Source organism: Heteronotia binoei, chromosome 2, assembly GCF_032191835.1.
Source record: "Heteronotia binoei isolate CCM8104 ecotype False Entrance Well chromosome 2, APGP_CSIRO_Hbin_v1, whole genome shotgun sequence".
Taxonomy (NCBI): domain Eukaryota; kingdom Metazoa; phylum Chordata; class Lepidosauria; order Squamata; family Gekkonidae; genus Heteronotia; species Heteronotia binoei.
Window position 1 is genome coordinate 154,235,391 of NC_083224.1, and position 23,871 is coordinate 154,259,261.

The 23,871-nt window shown below is 42.4% G+C and overlaps 1 protein-coding gene across 4 annotated transcripts in view; it reads right to left on the minus strand.

Annotated features, from left to right (window-relative positions):
* Nucleotides 1–23,871, minus strand: part of COL11A1 (collagen type XI alpha 1 chain) — a 335,777-nt gene that overhangs the window by 171,496 nt on the left and 140,410 nt on the right. For all 4 annotated transcript variants that reach the window (XM_060232292.1, XM_060232289.1, XM_060232291.1 and 1 more), the window contains 7 exons: nt 21,262–21,336; nt 18,671–18,754; nt 18,053–18,109; nt 9,768–9,821; nt 8,430–8,483; nt 8,249–8,302; nt 6,802–6,855 (listed from right to left, as the gene is read on the minus strand). In XM_060232292.1, coding sequence (XP_060088275.1) covers nt 6,802–6,855; nt 8,249–8,302; nt 8,430–8,483; nt 9,768–9,821; nt 18,053–18,109; nt 18,671–18,754; nt 21,262–21,336 — 432 coding nt within the window. The remainder of the gene's footprint in view (nt 1–6,801; nt 6,856–8,248; nt 8,303–8,429; nt 8,484–9,767; nt 9,822–18,052; nt 18,110–18,670; nt 18,755–21,261; nt 21,337–23,871) is intronic.

Genomic DNA, 23,871 nt, shown 5'->3' on the forward strand with positions numbered 1-23,871 from the left:
CCTCCAAAATATTGATTCTATGGAACAGAGAACTTGCAGGAGCAACTTGGGGGAAGGGAGAGGTTAGATGTCTAAAGAGGCACAGGAGAACCCGTGAATATTGCCCCACTTCTTCCTATAGAAATACTCCATTTGATCCAAGCCAAAGGAGTCTATTTTTATACCAAGTCAATCTATTGGTCTGTTTTCACAGTACTGGTAACAGCTCTCCAGGGTCTCAAACAGAGAAAAGCATTCTCAAATGCTTATTAGTTGATTTCATTTACTAGGGATTGAGTCTTCTACATGCTAAGTTTGTGCTGTATAACCAACCCATGCTCCTTTCCATGGCCTGGATCCAAGCAACTGTGCTGAAAACTCTAAAGAGCTTCACAGCTGTCCTCCTCTTCTTGCAGCTCCCTATCCCTCGAGAAGGTGCTTTTCAGAGGAAGAATAGTGATTTTGAACATGGGAAGTGGGAAGACAGAGTGCAAAAATCACCTCTCCTCCTCTTGTATGGCCTCTTGTTCTACTCATTCAACAGGGGGCTATTTCTACTTACACCCAGGGGTTGTTTTGTAGAAAAATAGGTGGTGGAGCTCATTCAGGGATTATTATGTAGCTGCACTTACTATTCAATGGACAAGGTGGGAAGGAGGTGGAACTTTCAGAAAGGTTCAGGAGCTGCACTCCTGTGAGCTCCCACTGAATCTGAGGCCTGCTTACACCCTTCCCTCAGTCCCTCCCTCAGAGTTCACCACACTGTTCCTGAAAATTCTTAGATCTTAGGAACAGCTTTAGGGGGAGGGGGAGGAGAGAGGGCACTATGCCCTTCTCCTTGAGGATTGCCTGATATCTACATTGTTTTCTTTTATGCACTAGGCCAAAAACTTCCTGCTCACCAAGGCGAAGGGTTTTTTTTTAAAACTCTATTTTAGTCTGGGCCCTTACCTGGATAGCCCAGGCCAGCCCAATCTTGTCAGATCATGGAAGATAACAGGGTCAGCCTTGGTTAGTAATTGTGACATGATGGCAAAAAAAGGGGGGGATCTATACTTATTATCAATGTTTTTGTTCCGGGCTAGAGCCTTTTTGAGCTGTTTTTTAATTAATTTTTCCCATTTTTTTGTTTTTATTATTTTGTTTTGTATGCCACCTCAGGCAGGTCCCTGATTATCTATGTTCCTTATTATCAATGTTTTTAGAAGATAGAAGAAGAAGATATTGGATTTATATCCCGCCCTCCACTTCGAAGAGCCTCAGAGCGGCTCACAATCTCCTTTACCTTCCACCGCCACAATAGACACCCTGTGAGGTGGGTGGGGCTGGAGAGGGCTCTCACAGCAGGACAACCTCTGCCAGAGCTATGGCTGACCCAAGGCCATTCCAGCAGCTGCAAGTGGAGGAGTGGGGAATCAAACCCGGTTCTCCCAGATAAGAGTCCACGCACTTAACCACTACACCAAACTGGCTATACTTATTATATACTTATTATCTATGTTTTCATTCCAGGCTAAAGCCTTATTGAGCTGTTTTTTAATTAATTGTTCCCATTTTTTTCATTATTTTGTTTTGTATGCCACCTCAGGCAGGTTTCTGGAGAGGTAACATATTTTTTTTCTAAAAAAATAGAGGGTTACAGAAAGCATAGGAAAGCTAAAAAGTTCTTTTCCACAAGTGAATATCTACTCAGTTATCTGGCTACAATGGCATGAAACTCTAAATATTAGTCCCTTACTGAGAAAATATTATCATAAAAACCTTTACATCCTACTTCCCGAACACAGGGCTATTTTTATAGGGAAAGACCAGCAGGAACTCATTTGCATAACAAATCATACCCTGTGATGTCACCATTGTTTCACATGGTATTTTTGTAAGAAAAGCTCAGCAGGAACTTATTTGCATATTAGGCCACACCCCTTATGCCAAGCCGCCAGAACTGTGCTCCTCTGAGAGCCGGTTTGGTGTAGTGGTTAAGTGCGTGGACTCTTATCTGGGAGAACCGGGTTTGATTCCCCACTCCTCCACTTGCACCTGCTAGCATGGCCTTGGGTCAGCCATAGCTCTGGCAGAGGTTGTCCTTGAAAGGGCAGCTGCTGTGAGAGCCCTCTCTAGCCCCACCCACCTCACAGGGTGTCTGTTGTGGGGGAGGAAGGTAAAGGAGATCGTGAGCCGCTCTGAGACTCTTCGGAGTGGAGGGCGGGATATAAATCCAATATCTTCTTCTTCTTCTTCTCTGTATTCCTGCTCAAAAAAAGGTCTTGCCCGCATGAATAAGATTTAATTATAGAAGTTCAAATCTAAATTCTCTGTGTGTGGGTTTTGGATTCATAGGGCAGTTTATTTGATTTTAACTGAAGCAGAACCTTTTTGTTTTCACAAAATCAAGCCTGTCATATTTTTTGGTTTTGGCAGCCTCTAGAAAGCTCTGGATTTTTTAAGATTTCAACTGTATCCCTAGTATAAGGAATGTGATAGAAGCCCTTAGTGCAAAGTATTAAAATTAAATATTGTTTATTTGCAAAAGAAAAATGCCAGCAGAATTCACAGTCTTGGGAAAGAGCAAAAAAGGAAAATTGCTCTCATTGAGCACCTATAGGTTGCACAAAGCTTCTAACTTTGTCATACTGCATTAGACTACTGACTGAGATTCTTTGGCTCCAAGACAATTTGGAAACTTATTCAGCCACAGAGAAACATGTGAACTATGAGCTAGTTGAATTTAATTTCAGAGTGCCCTCTGCTGGCCACCCAACATTTTGGATTTTAATAGCAAAAAGTTGCATATTTTTTAACTTGAAAATTCAGTGATACAAACGTTGTGGCTCAGTCAGAGCATGCTAAAACACTTACGGCACAATGTTATTGAGCGTCCACAAATCACATGAGTTAAGGCAGCAAATGCCCTGTGGATATCCATGAATAAGTCACAATCATACTATAGTTGCATCATGACATCATGGGGAACCTGTATTGAGAATACCATGGATACAGCAAATCTCAAAAACAGAAAGCTTTCTGTAAGAACCAATCTAAAAGCATTTTGGCTTATCTCTAATTTAACCAATATAGCCTCTGTTATAATTTTACTATCATTCCATGTATGTGACACCTCGTATTGTGAGCCTGATGATCAGGTAATTCTGCAACTTGAACTGGGAAATTGATGTTAAAAGTTTAGGCACAGAGTGGTAGTATGGAACCTCTGGATTGGTTGAGCCTGATATAAATACTAGAAGCCAAACCTCCTGTTTCTGCCAAAGACATTTTTTGTTCCAGCTGAAGCCACGGACACGAAGGTCATTAGGAACTAAATTAATGTGTGGGCTTTTACAGTCATGGTGTAACTTCAAAACAAATATGCTAACATTTGTCAGGAATGCAGAGTGCTGCTATGCACCCAATCCAAGCAATCAATGAGGCAAGCAGCTTGCAAACACTATGGCTACATGGAGGAGGAAGTGTTTTGATTGCTCTGCATTGCTCTGGGCAGTTGCACAAGAATGGAAATGAGATATTCTATGCCAGTGTTTCCCATTTGCAGGGTCGTGACCCGCTACCGGGCCATGGAAGCCTCACAAGAAAAGCCAAAGCTAGCCCCGCCCCAACAAAGCTAGCCCTGCCCCCAGCAAAGCATGACCTCTGCTCTGCTTCCTTTCTCCCTCCATCTCTCTGTTGTGCAGAAAAAAGCTAGCCTTGAAGACTGGCACAGGCTGCAAAGCCTGCTCTCCATTTGGCTTCCTTCCTTCCCCTGTTTCTCTGTTGTGCAGATAAAAGCTAGCCTTGAATACTGACACAGGTTGCAAAGCCTGCAATCCGTTTGACTTCCTTCCCCCGTCTCTCTGTTGTGCAGAGAAAAGCTAGCCTTGAAGACTGACACAGGCTGCAAAGTCTGAGCTCTGTCTGGCTTCCTTCCCCCATCTCTGTGTTGTGCAGAAAGGAGCTGGGCTGCCTCTCCTTCCTTCTCCCCCCCATTTTTACCAAATGACCCCTGGGCAGAATTGTTGCTGGCTGAGGTCATCTGATGATGAGGAAGGCTTTTTTTCTCTCCCCCCCCCTCTTTCTTTCTGATGCTTTGCTTGTATTCTTGGTGCTGGGAAGGGGGAAGCAACAGTGGGAGGGCTTCTAGTGCCCTGGTCCCACTGGTGGACATTCTGGAAGTGACATCACAGAAAAAGGTGGCGTTTTGGTTCAGTGTACCCCAGAAGTGACATCAGTTGGCCCGTGACACCACAGGAAATGACATAATTCCTGTCTCCTGGCTCCACCCCCAGAGTCTCCTGGCTCCACCCCCAAATTTTAGTGGGTCATGAAGGAGAAGTGTAAAAATAACTGGGCCATGGGAAAGAAAAGTTTGGGGAACCCTGTTCTATGCCCTTTGGAACATCATGATCTTGAGCCTGAGAGATGTTTACCCAGAGGCTGCAGTCAGACAAGCACTCTGAGTTGAAGTCATTGCTATTCCCTTCCAGATTTAAAGTGCACAATCAGACAGCAACATCTGCCCCAGTTACTGGCACCCTGCCTTCAAAGCAGAGTTATTAGACACCAAGGAAAGATTGGTCCTTATGGATGGTAGCACTTTCATCCCACATTTCTGGATGTCTGAACTCCCTTGTTGTGAACTGAAGCCTGTTGGAAAGTATGAACCTACCTGTCCATTCTCTTTTGATCAGGGACATGTGCATAAACACATAATCACCCCTGGATCATCAATCACCACTTGTGCATTCATTATGTACAGTTTACAGGCATCTCTGTCTATCTGTCTCTCATGGGAGCTTCTCAAAATTGTGTTTTTCATAAGAAAACCTCCAAGGCAGTTTCAAAAATACTTTCACCATGCTGAATTACATATCCCAGCAGCCTCCTCTAGCAATCCCTTTGGCCACCGGCCACCATCCTGCCAGCAGTTTGAAGTGATGGTTCCCATAAGTGCTTATGTGCATACTCAGAAGACAAATGATGGGGGGGGGGAGCCACCTGACTGCCCCTCCGGGATTGCTGCACAGCAGTAATCTGATCAATCAATCATGGAGTGAGCATGTATTGAAGTAGATTATGGTGGAATGTCTGATCAAAACTTTCTGTTACAAAAAATAATAATTAAACACCCCTGGATTAATTAGAGGCAGGGCCAGATCACACTAAGACTGTTGTCTGAGCACAGCCAGAGACTAACCGTAGGCAGGCACTTGAGACTTCTGCCTCTGACCAAGACATTTAGAAGCGAAGTGGATATCAGGAACCATTTCACATTTTATTCAGTACTTGTGTTTGCTAGAGTTACACCAGTTTCCCTAAATTAATCATGTAAACTATGCACAGATACCAGGCCAGCCACAACAAAAGTGTGAAGTGTGAAGTGGTTGTTAGAAAAGAACTAAGTGCCACTTTGAGGTTGCATTCAAACAGCACAACAAACCACAGTAGACAAATCAGAAATGTTAAAGAAGCTGGAGTTTGTTAGATACATCTGGTAGACTAAGCATGGTTTCTGCAACAAAATGGCAGTTTGTCATAACATCTGAATGCAGCCTAACGTTCCCCAGAGAGTACTGAGATCAGGAACTCAAAATCTCCTTGTTGTTCCCGGGCCAAAGGAAGCCCGTTTGAAATCTACTAGGGATAGGGCCTTCTCCGTAATGGCCCCTTCCTGGTGGAACCAGCTGCCGGAAGAGGTAAGGGCCCTGCGGGATCTTGCTCAATTCCGCAGGGCCTGTAAGACAGTCCTCTTCCGGCTGGCTTACAACTAACCGGCACTTGAAACTTGAAACTGAGTGTAGTTTTTATAAGATCGCTGTATGTTTTTAATGTTTTATCTATGTAAATTGTGTGAAATGTTTAATTTTAACTATGTAAACTGTGTGAAATGTCTAAATTTTTATATTCTTATGTTAGATTTTATATGCTGTAAGCCGCCCTGAGCCACCTGGTGGGAAGGGCGGGATACAAATTACAAATAAACTAAACTAAACTAAACTAAGTATTTCTAGAAGCAACTTTTACAGAAATGGGAGATTTTCTGGAAGCTAACTTGGGGTGCTGTAGTAAAATAAGTTAACTAGGATCTCTGGGTCTTGGACAGCATCAGGGAATGAGACATGAATTCATAATGAGTACAGACTGGTAGTGAGAAAGCAAATGGATCAAGAGCAACTAGACTATATCCAGAGCAGGGATTATTGCTTTTTTTAAAAAATTAGGATATTTTAATGCATCCTCCTCAGAGTCCTTCTTGAGACAGCTTACCAGTAAAATCACCACAATATTTTAAAAGCCATAAAAAGCATTGGACATAAACAGCATAAAAACTATCAGACAGCAGCAGACCATTAAAAAGCTGTTAAGAGAGGGGGAAAAATGTGTTTTGGATTAGTGCCTAAAAGAAAGTAATGTAGGTGTCAGGTGAGCTTCAATGGGCAGGTGTTCTGAAGGCGTATCAAAAGCTGTTGAAACTTACAGGACTTGAACAGGAGCTGATGAAAGGAGCCCACAAGATGTTTCCCTCAGATGGTCATTAAAGTAAAGGCAAATTATACCAGAAAAACAAACCTATTATTATAACTCCTGTTTATTCCTCATATTGAAAAGGTATAGGAGCTGAAATCTATTATTCAAAGCAGCTATCTTTGCAATTACTCCAGAGAAGTTTTACTGACTTTCATAAAGATATTCTAGATTGACTAGCAGGAAGAATAGCAACACTGTCATGATAAGAACATGAAATACTCCAATTGCTTTGGCCTATAGCAGCAGGTAAAATTTTACTGCAGCCATATTTTGATGTTTTCAGATAAACATGAACATTTCTCTTACCCTGTGACCTTTATCACCAGGTAAACCAGGAAGGCCATCAAAACCTCTGTCACCCTAGTGAAGGAGAAAGAGTGTCAGTATTTCACTGTTGCAGTGTGTAAAAGTTTTAATAAACTGCACATGCTTGCTGTAAATCTACTCGGCGTATTCATTTGCCCAACCTCTACTGAAGTTGCAGGTTGCTTGGTATATGCCAGAAAACAAAATTTGCTGCACAGCTAAAGGTCTATATCATGCTATAGACCTTGATATAGACACAGAGATAGCTCTGTTTGATAGCACAACAAATCTTACATATGTTTATTCTGTGCATTCCTCCCACCTTTGAATGTTCAGCCTGTTGCATGCTGAGTGCAGATATCAGCAGACTGAAAGAACCACAGATTATTCCTTTTAAATTAACTAACACAAGTACAGTCCACCCCCACCTGGTCTGAACACACAGGAAACAACTGGAATACAGGTTGATGGGTCTTTGTTGGCTGTGGAAAATGGGTTTATACATACTGCATGTACCACTGGTTTTCACAGGACAATCTTGTACGTGTCTGGCATATTCATCCAGCTATCCCTTTACTCCACATGGTCCTAGCCTGAAACTTATTCTTTCTCAGAACATATGAGAACATGGATGAGCCTCCTGTTGGGAGTAATGGCTGGTAAGATACAATAAATTTATGCTCAAGGACCATGCAGGAAGAGAATTGAAAATGTTTCACTGAACCTTCCTTTCCCAGCCCCCATCGTGTAGATGGATCATGCCCACACAAATGAAAGCATCTGAAATTTGATTCATACGCTGCAAGAATTTCAGCGGATCCTACTAGTTTTCCATGGATGGAAGCAAGATAAGGGTACTTTGTTGATCCCAAAATGACTACACTAAGAATGGTGGGATCTCTGTGGACAAAAGCCATACAGAACTTGGGGATGGTGCAGTGAAAGGCGAAACTGGGAAGAAGAAAAAATGGTACGGTCCAACCCATTAAAAATGTATTTATATGTGGCAGTTAAGGCTTACTTTGGCAAAACTAATGACAACTTCTTACCAAAAAAGACCTGGCGAAAGCAATCTTTTCTAGTTATCTCTATGAACTGATATGTACAGGAGCACCCAGGGCTATTGTGCAGCCTGGGTTACCAATGGAAACTGAAACTAGATTGAATTCAGTGAATCAGTCTAGTTCTTGTATTTGTCAGGGCCTGCTGGACTGTGACTCTTTCTTCAGGAAGCTATGATAGTACATGCAAAAGTGTAGCAATAGCCAGAACTGTGACATTCAGGAATGAGTCTTAATTTTTCACGATGATCAATTAGTTGCCATTAATTCTGAGCATAATTCTGCTCAGATTCAGTGATGTTTGTATCCCCAGGAAGAAGATATTTGGTTTCTAACTAGAAGCACATCTGAAAAACATCAGATATGAAATACTTATATTTGCTTACCTTCGAACCAGGTTCCCCCGGCATCCCTCTTGCTCCATCAGCACCTGGACGACCCTGGGGAGGAAAAATGAAGCACCTTAATACCAAAGACACAATCTCAAAAGCATATTCACCACTATTCAATGTGTGTGCATAAATATTCTTACCCCACCTGAGCTGTTTAGAAGTATGAAATACCTACTCGTTTGCCTGGTTTTCCAGGAAGTCCAGCTGGACCTTGTATACCTCGAGGGCCCTGAAAACAAGCAAGATATGCTGACTACAGTCATTAAAGATAAATCAGAAGCATCACAAAGGTATGCTTTAATTATCCACCTCAAAAGAAGTTTGATGCTCAACTTCCCACTTGAATTAGGAGGCCACCAAGGGCTTTTTAAACCCACATTATCAGTAAATCAATTTCAAAAGTAAGCCTGCATAGTTTGAACAAGTCAGTGAAATCAGTTATGAGGCATGAAAAGTAAGGAGGAGGAGGAGAAGTGGAGGAGGAAGAGAAGTAGGAGTTGGGTTTATACCATGCCCTTCACTACCCAAAGGAGTCTCAGAGCAGTCTATGATTGCCTTGCCTTCCTCTCCCCACAACAGACACCCTGTAAGGTAGATGGGGCTGAGAGTGTTCTGAGAGAACTGTGACTGACCCAAGGCCACCCAGCTGGCTTCATGTGGAGGAGTGGGGAATCAAACCGAGTTGTCCAGATTAGAGTCCACCACTCTTAACCCCTACACTACACTGGCTCACACTTGATCTACAGAGGAAAATCTACACAACGGAACAATAAAAACTTTGTCTATTCTGGACTTTGTAACCCATATCCAGAGTTGCTGAGGGGGTGGCTTAGGGGCACTAAACTGGGGGCCCAAGGAAGCCAGGAAGGTTTGGTGGGTGGCAATAGCACCTGTGTTCTTGTGTGTGTTCTTCTGGGTGGGAAAGAATTGTTGCATGGAGGCCCATGGCAGTACCAGTGCCTCACTAAGTATCTCACTATCGGATTGTACAAACTGGGAACCAGTAAAGAATTCTTGGGATGAAGGAATAATCTGGCAATTCCCCTTCTTCCGATCTAGGGTTCTAGTAGTTCTGACCTGAGCTAATTTGAGCTGGAAGTGATCAAGCAAAAGTCCTTCTCTTTAACAACATGCAGTACCAGTGTTCAGGAAAGCAGAAATGCATGCAAGGAAAAAAACAACCAAATAGCCAATTTTATTATCTTAATTTCTAGGACTAACTCCTCCCCCCCCCCCAGGGAAAAAAAAACCTTTTGAAATAAATGGTTGTTATATACTAGGCAAACAGGCCCTGAAACACCACTCTGAAGCAGCAATTTCTGCAACCGGTATCTGACAGCCCCTGAGGACACTACCCTCTGAATTGAGCTTTTTGCTCATTATAGCTACTTGGGCAGGATCATGCTGATATGCTGTACTTTAATGTAGAGAAGAATCCTAAGCAGGTCTATTCAGAATCCTTCTCAGATCCATGAAGGAGAGTGTTTGCTAGATTGCACTGGCAGCATCTTACCTGAGGACCTGGATCTCCACCATCCCCTTTGGCACCTGAGGCTCCAGGACCACCCTATTTGACAAAACATTCTTTCAGCTTTGCTTAAGCGAGATTCTCAACATAAGAACCAAACAATACCTTTCCATTGCTATGGCAGACATTTTAATATAGTTAAAGAATTTACCAATAATGACCTGATGGGATTATAATCCTTTCTTAATATCCAAACCATAACACTTAAGATCCTGGGAGAAAGGAAGAAGATTCAAACATAACCCCTGTTACCCCAAAGACACTAAAGGAATAATACCTGAGTTAGAACAACAGGAGACTAACATATTAGGGAGTGGGACAAAATGGTGTATTGTTAAACCACTGAGGACCCTATGGTCAAAAAGTGGACAATAAGCAATGAAATAAATCGAAGGGTTTTCATCAGAATTCTGCCAGCAATGTTGCAGAAAGGCAACACCAAAGTAACTGATTAAGATTGAGGTTTTGGGGGATGGAAAAATACCACATGTGAGTTTCTGGTCAACATGATAAAAATAGGTCCTGATCTATCATTTTGCAGTGCTGGAAATATACAATCCAGATGATCATTTGCCACTCAGTGGTACTTGTCAGAATGGTCTTTTAGAAGGCCCCAACCAAAGGAGATGGTTTTGTTTCTGCTTTAGGATCCAGTCTGGGATCACACTGATGGCCATTCACATGCAGTTTACAGGCCTGTAGCTACTGGGGGCTTGGGGGTCCAGGCCCCTCCAATCAGTGAGGAGGTGCCTATAGAACAGCCCATCCTTTAGGGAGAGAATTTCAACCAGGCACCTCAGCAGAGGCTGTAGAACAGCCGATCCTGCTTTAAACTCCTTCCCTATTGTTGCACGGCAGTGGTGGCCCAATCTCTCAATTGTATTCTATACAATGGGAAGATCAGGAAGACCTCTCCTCGCCAACTCTGCTGGGGTGCCTGGTTAAAACTGGCAGTTCAGCAGAGCCACAAAGCAGCTGATATTGTGAGGGAACTTGAGGGGGATCCAGCCTGTGGCCCCACCAAATCTGAAATTCTGGCTACAGCCCTGGCAGCTGGAGAGACTCATGGTTGTATAAGTCTTCTCTATCACAAATCTTGTTTATTTTTAATTTTTTTTTTTTTACATTATTTATCACTTGCTCTAGATTACAACACAGTGAGCCAATACAATTGACAGGATGGGACATCCAGTGAACAATGCAGTTAGGAATTAACGTTGTAGAACCAACCAAAAGTTTAAAAACACAACTGAAGCAATGCATAAGTATTAACATGACACACTATACGATTGCGGGGGGGGGGGGGGGGAGCAGGGTAGGAAGGATCCTAGTTTCAGCAAGCTATATAATATAGTATAGATCACAGTCCCTAATTATTTATCCAAAAAACTCTGTGAAACATTTAGTGCAGTTCAGGTCTACAGCCACCAGAGGAAAGCCCTCTTGAATAATTCAGTTTTGTACAGTTTGCGGAAAGTCAAGAGAGGGGGGGAGGTTTCCTGACCTTCTCAGGCAGGCCATTTCATAAGGTGGGGGCCACAATGGAAAATAACACTGTAAGTCAATGGAAATAATAATAAACATTTTGGAAGAACCTTCCTATTATTATACACCTCTATTGGTTCTTTCCATTTGTTTGCATCATGCCCTGCATGTCGTATTCACTCCGGGGAGCAAGAGATTAAAGATTCCCTTTTACTTTATTTTTATTGCATTTATATTGTGCTTTTCTTCAGTCATGGAACTCAAAGTCACTGATATGGATTTCCAAGGAGATCTCCAACCCAGGTAACTGCCAGGCACGTACTTCACTGAGCTGTAGCAAGAGTGCTGTATCTGCATTCAGTGCTCCGGTGCAAAAAGATTCTCAGGGATTACATTAAAGGCCCAATACTGGGCAACACGGTACTGCCATTCAGAAACACTATGCACTGCATTAGGAACTAAATATATCCTTTCACTTTGAGTGCTATGCTTCCTCTTGACCCTTGCTGTGTATGTCTTCTCTTTTTTTAAAAAAAAACACCAGTGTAATTACTGAGGTTCCTTGGAAAACTACTGGCTTTACACAAAGCCTGTAATCTTGGATGTATGGACTATCATTTTATATTGTTGTAAATACACCTAGAGAGCTTTTAAAAAGATAGTGACTGCTTAACAGCAGCATTTAAGTGAATCATTTGATTACCTCTGTCAGTACTGTATTAGTTTTGTAAAAGAGGAAACCATCATTAGGAGAAAATTACACAGGTGATTTAAAAACTGCAGAGCTGCAATGCTTCTTTTGCCATAACTTGAGGACAGTTAAGAAACTGGCAAATGTCAAATATACATTCTGTAAGTCTGCATTATAGAACTCTGCAGTTCTTCCATTTGTCAATTTCTGTTTCTTTTCTTCTTTTTTGAACCCATTTACATAACTTTTAAAAACCCATTCACAACACTATCCATCAACAAATAATTATGAGCAAAGAAAATAATTCCCATTGGTATAATATATGGGTAAAGGAGGGAAGAGAGTACCTTTAATAGTATCTCTGTAATATACAAGTCCAGCTTGCTGGAGGTAAAGTGTAGATGACTGGGAAAGGCAATTGCAAACTATCCTGTAAAAATCTGCCAAGAAAACGTCCTGATGTGACATTATCCCATGGGTCGGTAATAACCCGGGGCTTGCACAGGGATCTACTTTTACCTTTAATATACAGGTCCAATCTCTACCCCCACCCCCCACCCCGACATCATACCAATGGAAATTTTGCGGTGTTCTCTGAGTATTTTTCCATACTCAGAGCTGAAATGACGGTTTGGTAGAGAGCAGGGATTGGATGAAGGCGTTTAAAAACCCTTGGACTTACTTCCGGGTCCAGTGGCCAAAGCTGAAGAGAGTTCTGAAGGCATTTAAAGGTTGTTAGAGCCTACCACCAACCCATGGCCAAACCTGAGTAAGCTCCAAAGGCCTTTAAATGCTTTCATAGCCCACCTCCAGGACAGGCCAGCCTGACTAAGCTCCAAGGCTGAGCTCCAAAGGCCTTTATAGTGAAAACCCTCAAAGCACAAACCTCCACAAATTTTTATTTTTCCAGTTCATGCCCATCTCTAGTAGAGAGTTTAACTTCCAGAGAAAAACACTCTGTGTTTTGAAGATAATTCATAAAGCCTCCAAGACTGGGGCAAAAATGTTCTCCCACTCAAAGCAAGATGAATAGATACTATCTTCAATGAAATTTACCTTCATGGTATTATCATGAAGTCATATATGGCTATGTGGCATCATGACCTCATCACACTTGATATATTATCTCCAGTTGGCTGTGCCATACAACCACAAGCAGCTAAACCTTTGATTCTTATAAGAAAATAAGTAGAAAAGGATAGCAGGCAAATGACAATAGAAAGTGTGATTGGATAGGCAAAGAGGTAGCAGGCATGGAGAAATCAGCATTGATAATGAGACAGGAAACCTAGGTCTCGACTCAGTCCAGGTGGATACCTTGTCCTGAGCTTCATTATCAGTTGCAATTCAGCAGTCTCTTCTTCTACTCTCCCTTTGTAATTCCTCCCTTTGTAATCTCCCTTTGTAATTCCTTTATAACTGTTACTTTTAGGAGAGCAATTGAATGTCCTGGAAGGCTAAACCTACAAAGACAATATAGCTCTGTGGAGAGCTGGTCTTCTATCATTTGTGTTTGAAGGAAGTTATGTTGATGTATTGTTGTAGTGTTGAAAAATATTTTTATTTTAAAAATCTGTGTTTGAAGGAATACTTTCACCACAGCACAGAACAGAACACTCTCAGAAAGACAGCCTCCTCACAGCTTCAACAACCTACTGCTGAACAGTTGCCTCCTCACCCTTCCACCAATGAACAGTATAAGGGTGACCAATTAGCTTCTACTCAACACTTCAAAAAGAAGGACTCCATGAGGACTCCCCCTGAAGGCTACAACACCACACTGGACCTATATATATAGAAGATGTCTGCCATCAAGCCCTAGTTGAAATAATCAACAAAAAACAATCTCAGCCACACAGAGAAGAATGTCATAAACAGCCTGAAAAATAATCCAGAAGTTATTATGAAGCAAGCTGACAAGGGAGTAGTTATTGTCATAATGGACAAGACAAACTATATACAAGAAACTAAATGACAACTCTCAAACACCAGTTTCTACAGGCTGCTATCCTCAGACCTCACACATGAATACAAGCAAGGACTCAACAAAATCATGAAGGAAGTCCCAACATACATACAGGAATGAATTTATATGGATACACCCCAAGAACCTTGACCAGGCACTTTTTACCTCCTGCCAAGGATACTTAAAGGACATCCCAGTGTCTCAAGCACAGACACCATCACAGTAGAAGTATCAAAATACACAGACTCCATCCTGAAACTATACATTATTAATGCCCCCATCTAAGTCCATGATACCACAGACTTCCTGAGGAAGCTGCAGTCCATTGACCATCTCCCAGAAAACAGCATTCTTGTCACCATGGATGCTGAGTCTCTGTATAGGATGGACTACATGCCACTAGAAACATCATTCCTGACAACACCACAGCAGATCAGGCTAGTGAGCTCTGAATGTTTGTTCTCATCCATAACTACTTCAGATTTGGTGAGAACTTTTCCCTCCAAATCAATGGCACAGCCATGGGCACCTGCATGACTCCATAGTGTGCCAACATCTTCATGGAAGATCTAAAACAGCATTTTCTGAACTCTTACTCATTGGCACCTCTCCTTCACTTGAGATTCATTGATGACATTTTTCATTGTCTGGATCCATGGCAAAGAAGCCCTCAAGAGATTTTGCCAGGCTTTCCACAACTTCTACCCCACATCAATCTAACTATGAATTAATCTACAAAAGAACTAAAATTCCTGGATACCACAGTATGGATAAACAAGGGACACATGCGTTTCACATTAAACCAGAAACTGACAGATCAGCAAACATATATACATGCTTCCAAATCCTAGCAACACTATCAATGGAACTCAGCAACATCTCAGGTTCCTATTCCTGCTCATCCTCTAATGCGACTTATGCCATCACGTATCTGCAGTGCCCTTCTACTCTCTACATTGGACAAACAGGCAGTGCCGGCCCGACAGCGCATAGCGCCGTAGGCAGGTTTCCTGCCAGTGGGCCCTCCCAGCCGCCCCCCAGCTGCCCTCCCCCAGCCCTTGCAGTGCCGCAATGTGGCGCCGCACTCTGCCACCCCCCCCTCCATGCACAAGGCTTGGCTCCCCCTGCTGTGACCCACCACCACTTTCCCTCCCCCCTGGTGCTGCAATGCAGCCACGCTTCATCGCCAAACCTCATGCGCTCCGCCGCCCCCCCCACGCATGAAGTCTGGCTCCCTCTGCAGGGGCCCCCCACCGCCTTGCAATGCAGCTGTGCTCTGTCACCCCTCCTCAGAGGCATGCCAAACTGCGCTGCGGTGAGGCTGGACCCTACCAGCTTCGATGCAGCTGGCATGCCATCTAACACTTTGAAGCCTGTATGGGAGAACATTTCTCTCCCCTCTTTCCTGCAACTGGAAGTGAGGGAGAGCGAAGCCTTCTCCTGTGCTGGCTTCCAAGCATTAGATGGCATGCTAGTTGCATCAAAGCCGGTAGGGTCCAGCTTCGGCATAGCGAGGCTCGGTGCGCCTCTGAGGGAAGGCGATGGAGGGGGGCGATTGAGCACGGCTGCATTGCAGCATTGGGGGAAGGGAGGGAGGGAAAGCACACAGTGGCGGGTCAAACTAGGCAGTTGTCATGGGCACTGGGAGGGGAGAGCCCAATTTGGCGCACCCTCCTCCCGGTGCCCTAGGCAACCACCTAGTTTGCCTAGTGGGCAAGCCGGCCCTGCAAACAGGCCAGTCTCTTTGACAAAGAATTAATGGACATAAGTCTGACATCAGGAGCCACAACATTCAGAAACCAGTTGGGGAACTTTTTAACTTTCCAGGACATTTAGTCACTAGCCTAAAAGTAGCAGTTATCTTACAAAGAAAAATTAGAAAAATAGACCACTGAATTGCAACTGATAATGAAGCTCAGGATGCATCCACCTGGACTGAGTCAAAACCTAGGTTTCCTGTCTCATTGCCAATGCTGATTTCTCCATGCCTGCTACATCTCTGTATATCACACCTTATCCAATCACACCTTCTATTGTCTGCTAATGTCATCTGACATCTAAGGTCACTCCACTTTTTCATATATAGGACAGACAGACTCACATTCTAGCTGTATCTGAGGAAGTGAGCAATGACTCACAAAAGTTCATGCCCTACCACAAATTTTGTTAATCTTTAAGGTGCTACTGGACTTTTGCTCTTTGCTTCTGCTTCAGATAGACTAACACAGCTACTCATCTTTATCTTAAAAAGAAATTTGATACCAGAGCAGTAGCTAAAGGAGGAAGCAAACTGTAATGGAGCTGAGCAAAAGTGTACAAAAATATATTGGTGGGGGCTTGCCTTTTTGCATCAAACTTGTTCAGTCATGAATTCAATTCCCTAGGTGAATGAATGGCAACCATTCATATTTGAGTTAACATGAAGGAATTCACTCCATAGTAGTATTGGAATTGGGATGAAACCTGCAACTTGTAGTGGTAGCCTAAGGATTTTAGAGAAGTATGTTTTGCCTGTTCCCCAAACTTCAGACAGTTAACTGTTAATATATAACAAATAATAACATGGTCAAAAGGTTCAGATGTATATTCTGAACATACACAGGCATAGACCTAATTTAACCCATGACAGGAATTTTATTCACAAGTATTTTCTAAAATAAGTACCTGTTTTAGATCTCATAGATAAACAAGCTTTAACTGGTGCTGAATTACCTTATATTTCTCAAGGAGGATGAGAGTTCTAGGATACCTCTCACTGGACTTTATTTTAATTCTATTTGTACTTTTATTTCACCCTTTTATGTCATTAAAGGTTCTTGAACTTGAACTTGTTCCAGGGTACAGTTTTGTCAATTGTGGTGTTTCAGCAACAACAACAAAAGGGACAAGATTACAGCCCCATGCATTAAACATATTCTTTCCAGACAACGGTGTATATTATAATAAGGTTTATCTATTAATGCATACATAATATGAAATATATCCAGTTATAGAATCAAAGGTTGCAAATAAATATTCTTAAAATATTTAAATGGGTGGCTGCTCTAGAATTAGAATAAAGCAGCATAAGCATGGATAAAGAAATAATTATCATGGTTATAACTTGAGCTGAAGCAATGAAGCATTTCATCCCCAGTAAAAAGCACCTTTCTTTTGGTGTTTGAGAATGGGAGCAGTTTTTACAAAAGAACAAGTGTCAGGGGAAGAGGCAATGAGTCCTCGTTGCCAGGGCAGTTGGGTCAACATTCCCTTATCCTTATCCAGTTACATGTGGTTGAACTGTGGCCAAATGTGAGTAACAGGAGAATAGTAGGGTATGATCAATGGTAAATGCATCTGGATTTGGATTTCCATTCACATTTAGTCAAAGCTAATGATATGTAACTATGTACATCTGAAGAAGACATGAGGTGGAAGTTTTGCTATATAGCACTGGTCAGCAGTAACAAGGGATACTGAGAAGGTATTGGCCTGGATACTTTATCAATGGAGAGATGTGCCCTCTTCCCCTGTTCAGATTTAGGATAATGGGGGACTGCTGTGTTAGTCTTCACACAACAACCAACATCACTAGGTAATTTTCTGATCATGAAGTGAGGCAGCAAATCATGGGTAAAATCCTAGCACAACAAAAGATACAACTTGCACTCAAAGCAAATTTTGAGTCCTGAATGGAGCTCTAGTATTGGAACAGCAGCTGCCATGAGTTCCAATGAGCCAGAAAAATGTGGCAGCAACACTCTCCTTATATAGCATCATAAAATCTATATAGAGGCCGGGGAGCTGTTCACTAAGGCTCCATCGTGTACCTTCATTTGTTATCAACTTGTTTATGAACACAGTTGAAGAGGGACCAAAAGTGGACAACTCTGGGCCACTTCCTAAACTCTGTGTCTTTCTAGGCTTGCCACACCTTTTATCCTAAAAATACTCCTTCCACTGACCTCAGTGGAATTTTATGTACAGGAAACAATGCTTGAATTACAGCCTTACATAAACACAGGGAGAGATACTCCAGCTTTCACTATTCCTGAAAAACACTTTGCTGAAAAAGCAATACTGCAACCAGAATGACACATCAAAGTGACTACTTTGGGCACTGACTGTTTGTTTCTTAGTTTAACATACCACAGGACCTGGTCTTCCAGTGAGTCCCATAGGACCGGATGGCCCTCTCATGGCAATCTGTGATTTGAAACAAAAATAAAAATTCCAAGATAAACACACGCTTAACTGCTGACAGCACTTATCAGAGGTGATGAGATTTACAGAGCAGGTTGTCGTTCATAGTTAAGTGTCATGAGCAAAAAAATATTGATAGGCCACAGCTGCAACATGCTGCCAGTGGTGTTCAGCTACTTGTGGAGATGGGATTTGAGAACTGATATAAATAAAATAAGATAGCTGTTAGGGAAAACCCCATCCTGTCCCTTCTGCAAGGAAATCAGGGGGAAATGCACATGGTCTCCCTGTTCTATCCTCATGAGGTGAGTAAGGATGAAACCTAGTAACTTGCCCAACTTTCTTACAGCTAAGGGTAGATTTGAATCTACTCTTTCTTGGACCAAAGCTATCCACTGAACCACTTTCCATTGGTTATGGAGAGCAGTGTGCATGTATATGTGGAAAATCTAGAATGTTCTGTTGGAACCATCTGAGTGGAACATCACAGGGTCAAACAGTGAAGCTTCTCCACCCAATATGCCTATCAGCTATTGATGGTCTTTCTGCACATTTAATTCTTACCCTGGCTTGTTGAAGTATAGCTTGTGCTTGAGCCTCTTGAGCAGAGATTGGTGGACCTTTCTCACCACCGCCACTAAAACGGAACTGCAGGGAGAGATTAAAACAAACAAACAAATCTGAAGACACTAGAAATAACCATTTGAGATAACAAAAGAGACCAGCTTCCTTGGGAGAAAGGACCATTTGTTTCCTGCCCTGCAATGCAGAGGCCAGAAAAGAAGGTTGTACTATGGCTAGTTAAGAAAGCCAAGTTGTAGGAGAAAATCAGCAAAGGTGTCAGAAGAGACAATGTCCTTTATTCTTCATACTTTTCAATGAATTACTTTTCTAAGGAAGTCCCCCCCCCCCTTAAGTAAGGTTATTGGACTTGCTCACCCTATTGAAGTGATTTACCCTTAATATAGCTATGAAAAGGCACAGACCTGCTGGAAGCTCTTCAGAAATGTTGACTGACTGAAAACAGGCAGTTGCTTCAGATTCCCCTGAGACAGGGCTTATCTCAAAACAAAAGAAAGGAAACTGTCTTTTCCCACTCCCTTGCTGGGTCGCTTCCTCTTTCCCCCAAGGCAGTTTCCCCTTCTCTCCCATATTTTTTGTTTGTTCCTTCTTGCTGCTCACTTTTTAGCATGTTGATACATGTTCAAAATATATGTTCTAACTAAAACTTCAGCTTTAAATTGCATTTTGTATTAAAGAACAATGCTTTTTTTCCTCAGATTTCAGAGGCTCTCGTGAAAATTAACAGTAACTGGCAATTTAAAATGTGACAAGCATCATTCCTGCTACTATTGCAACCCTTCTTACTATCAAATCCCTATGGTCACACTTGGCTGGTATACAGACATAAGGAATATGTTTCAGATCTGACTGTTACCAGCAGTGTGGGTCAAATATGGCTTAGAGTATGTGCTGATACATTTCCATCAATTTGCCCAAATCTTTCATTGTATCCTTTGTCCATTTTGAGCCAAAGATCACTGCTGATTCTAAATCAATGGGAATGTCACTTGACTGTTTATTTTCATGTGACTGGTTTCCTTCTGATAACTACTCTATAAATCAGGAAAGAATCCTTCCTCCTTTCCCCACTCCTCTCTCAGGTTTGGGTCCTTTATCTATTTTTTTTCTACAAAACAGGGGAGATAGCACAGGGAAGAGTCAAAATCCAAATACAGGGGTCTTCATCCTCCATTAAAATTAGAAATGTGCATTCAAATATATCAATATGAAAATACCTGGGGGGGGGGTGGTTTCTTATTGGTATTTTTTCAGGTATATATGGATCCAAATACACATCTGAGAATCTCTGTCAAAGCCAGCAAATCCAGTTCTGAATATATATAGATATACTCGGATATATCAGAGCCAGCAATTTAAACATTAAACTTCTCCAAGGTAGCTTATTTTTTTTTTATCCTTTTGCACATTTCCGAGGCAACAGGAGGAAGGAGCAGAAAAATCACAGGGCAAATGGTATCAAGTTAGGGAGAGCTGATGTTAACATGTGTATGTTTGTGTGTGTGTGTGTGTCTTATAGCTCTGCCTGGTTGTATCTAGTTCTGGGGTTCTGGAAATTGATGTTGGACTTACACTGCCACATGATCCTGGGTTTTGCTGAGCTTCTGAGGATTGTAATTGGTTCTGTTGGGCTTGCAAAAGTGCCCCCCCCCAGCTTAAATTTGTTCTGCTGGGCTTCTGTGGATTGACACTAGTTCTGTTGGCCTTGCTAAAATGTCCTCCAGGTTAAGTTTGTTCTGCTGTGATTCTCTAGTTTGACATTGTTTTTATTGCGCTTGACACATTGGCTTGCCATTCTGCTGGAATTCCCTGGCTCCATACTGTTTTTTTGCATTTGTTGGTTCTGTCTGCTTTTGAACAGTGGGTGTTTTGCTTGCTCTTGAGTGTTTGGTTATTGTTTCCCTGGGAGAAAACTTGGAGTTTCTCCCCTCAAATTAAAAATGGAGGATGGCTGGGGGCACTTTGTTCAGGGGCTCAGAGAACTGGAGTTCTCAGTTCAATTCACTTAAAATTTGGTGATTATTTAAAGGATAGAAACCAGCAGCTCCAAAGCAATTATGGTGCCATTAGATTAAAAAACAGCCACTCCAGCCTGCTAGAAAGATTCCCCATAATAGAGTCAAATCATAACAGAATTCTGAAAAAGCCTGGATTCAAATATCAGATATGGAAACTGGGTAACTAGGAATGTTGATATTTTTCAGATCCCTGATATCTGAAAAATATTGGCTTTTTTTTTTAAGTGCACAGTCCTAATTGAAAGAGGCATTTGCTGTCCTAAAAGATTCTCCAAAAGAAAATGTCCTGTCTAAGATATCACCATGAAAACATTCTACAAACATTTTGAAATAATTCATTAAAAGCAGATTTTATTTTATGGTTTTAATGCAGCTGATGTTTTCAGGCACAGTTCTGCTTGCCTGCATCACTGCACTATATGATTCCTTAATTTTTATTCTTTAATAGTATAGGCCTAGGTGATCAGTTTAAAAATCCAAGAGGTTAAAAATGCAACCTGGAAATGCCCCTTTATTTCTGGAAAGAATGGAATGGAAAGGCAAAGAAATACTTACCGGCAACATTAACATGGTACCTGGGGGTCCTGCTAAGCCATCAGCACCTGGAAGACCAGGACGTCCTGGTGGACCCTAGAAGAGGTGAAGGAGGTGCAGAAAGTTACATGACTGACATAGTTTTGCTGGAACAATGTGCATGTAATAGAAAACATATTCTCAATTGCCTTTTTTGCATATTCAAATAGGTCTTAGGCTTGGCTCTTTCCGCAAAAAAAAAAAATTGCAATAACTTTAAGAGCTGATCTCTGAATAGAAGGCCATAATAATATGTTGTGCTTTAAAGAAAGGGCACAGATAAGGACCATGACCTATTCCTGAGAAAATACAGTACACATTCCCAGCTCCTGAACATCTGAATGTGTGCTTCCTTTCTCATAGTGCTGTATCCATATTAAAGTTACTAAATTTTCTGCTAACAGGAAGTGTAATTTCTGCAAATTCCCGCTTTCTGCTGCACACCCCAATTTGCCCCTCATGCCATTCAGGGAGATAGATGGGTTGCAACAGGAAGAGAGGAGGCAGCAAAGTTCTGTTCTGCTGATGGAACACCTTCCATTGGGGAAAGCTTATTCTGAATCCAACCCACAGGGGATTTTGACTATTGAAAGTTTATACCCTGAAAATCTTCCTGGTCTCCAACTGGACTTGAATCTAACTGTTCTATTGCAGACAATGCCAAGTAAAACCCATAGGTAGGTTTATTACACTATGAGAATGGGAGGTGGCGGTGGGGGGGGGGGGGGCAGGACATTAGTTTAGCTTTCTATTGGCCAAATGCTAGCAAGATATTTTCCTCCATGCTTCAAATCTCTGCATCATGCAATCTCTGGACTTGATCCCCTCCACAGCCTGTTTCATGATATATGAAAACAATGAACATAATAGGTCAATGGGGAAAGCATATGATTTGCAGACAAAAAGTCATAGGGGGCAGTCATTGGCATATTCAATTAAAAAACAGTCTCAGAAAGCATCATACATTACATCATCCCTGCAGCTGTTCCAAGTGGAAGAAGTCATGAAGCATCTGAACTAGTGTAGTTTCTTTTTTTAATTTCTCAGTTGTGAATTTTAAGCATAGTTTCAGGAAGACTCAAACTATGCATAATACACAGATCTTTGCAATAGTAGCCAGATGGCCTGTTTACAAGAAGAAAAATATTCCAGTGGATGGGAGCAGGAGGAAGAGAGAGCATTGGCTCTTGCCCTACATACTGGGTTCCTGTCCCAAATCTCTCCTCCCATGTGGCTTCCTCCTTTGTGGAGTTTTAAATGCTTGTGCTCCTGCATTTAAACCGTGGGGGGGGGGGGGGAAGCGGAGCTAGATTTTTTTCTTAAGCAGGGGGATGATTTTGCCCCTTACCTCTGCCACCTTGGTGCTACCAATGAACTCCATAGGGCTAGTTCTTCCTCACCTAAATAATTCACCAGGCCACCATAACATGTATTTGCACATATTGTGTAGTTTAGGCCTAAATTCATTAAGTACTTAGTATGAGCAAAGAAAAATTACCATTGAGAATGGCAGACATGCAAAGAGCTCTGATTGCCAGTCAACAGAGAACTATGCAATTTCCTAAGTCTCTTTTTCCTGGCACTAGGGAAACCCATCATGAATTAGCATACAAAAGTCTTAGTAACAACATCCACATGCAGAATGGGTTCATGTGGGAGCTTGTCTCACAGTAGGATTTTAGCAACAGTGTTCAGTTAAGCTGCAGTATTTTTTGGGCTTCCAGACACAAAGGCTGATTACAGACCGGCACTTTGGGCCGACTCAGAGACGCCTCTGAAGTCGGCCCAAATAATCCCTCCACACAGAAACATCTGCCGGGCGTCCCCAGACCGCATTCACCCCGTCCTTCTGGCCGCTCCACCCGACTCGAAAACCAAACACTTTGGAAGTGGTCGCAAATGCTTGAGCTGGCCAGTAGTCGCCTCCCTGCTGTCTGGAAGGGGAGGGGCACAAGTGAGGCGGCTTGGCGGTGTGGAACTTCCAAGCTGCCCAAAGCTGATTCCGGGGTTTTTTTAAAGAACCCAATGAGAGTGCTCATGCGCATCAGCACTTCCCCCGAGGAGGATCAAAGAGGAATCTGGCTTCCCGGTTGCCTTCCCGTATGGAGGTGCCAAGCTGCCTGATGGACCAGAGCTGAGTGGCTTGTGGGTGAGTGTGTGGAGGCTCCTGAATGGCTCTTTTTGCGCCAGTCCAATTGGGGCCGCCTCCCAGTCACCCCAAAATGCCCGTCTGTTCTCAGCCAGAGTGCCAACAACATGCTCACTAAACTGTCATCCGTAATCCTAAGTGGAACTCATGCCACATCACTTGCAGTACAAAATGTGCTCAGTATGAATACAATTAGATCTCTTTAATTATACTAAATTACAGATGCATTAAAAGGATGTTGTGACAAGACACAGAAGCAATAAATCACAGCAGTTTTAAACAATCAATTTAAGACTGTTTCGGAATTATGTTTTCAAGTTCTAGAGTTCTTTAGTGCTTCCTGTGAGGAATATACTGTGGAGGAGCCTTCTCATCCTCCAGTTTCTCTCCTGCAAAGGGTCTCCATGTGGAGTGAAGGACCTCAACTTCCTTTCTGCTTTCCT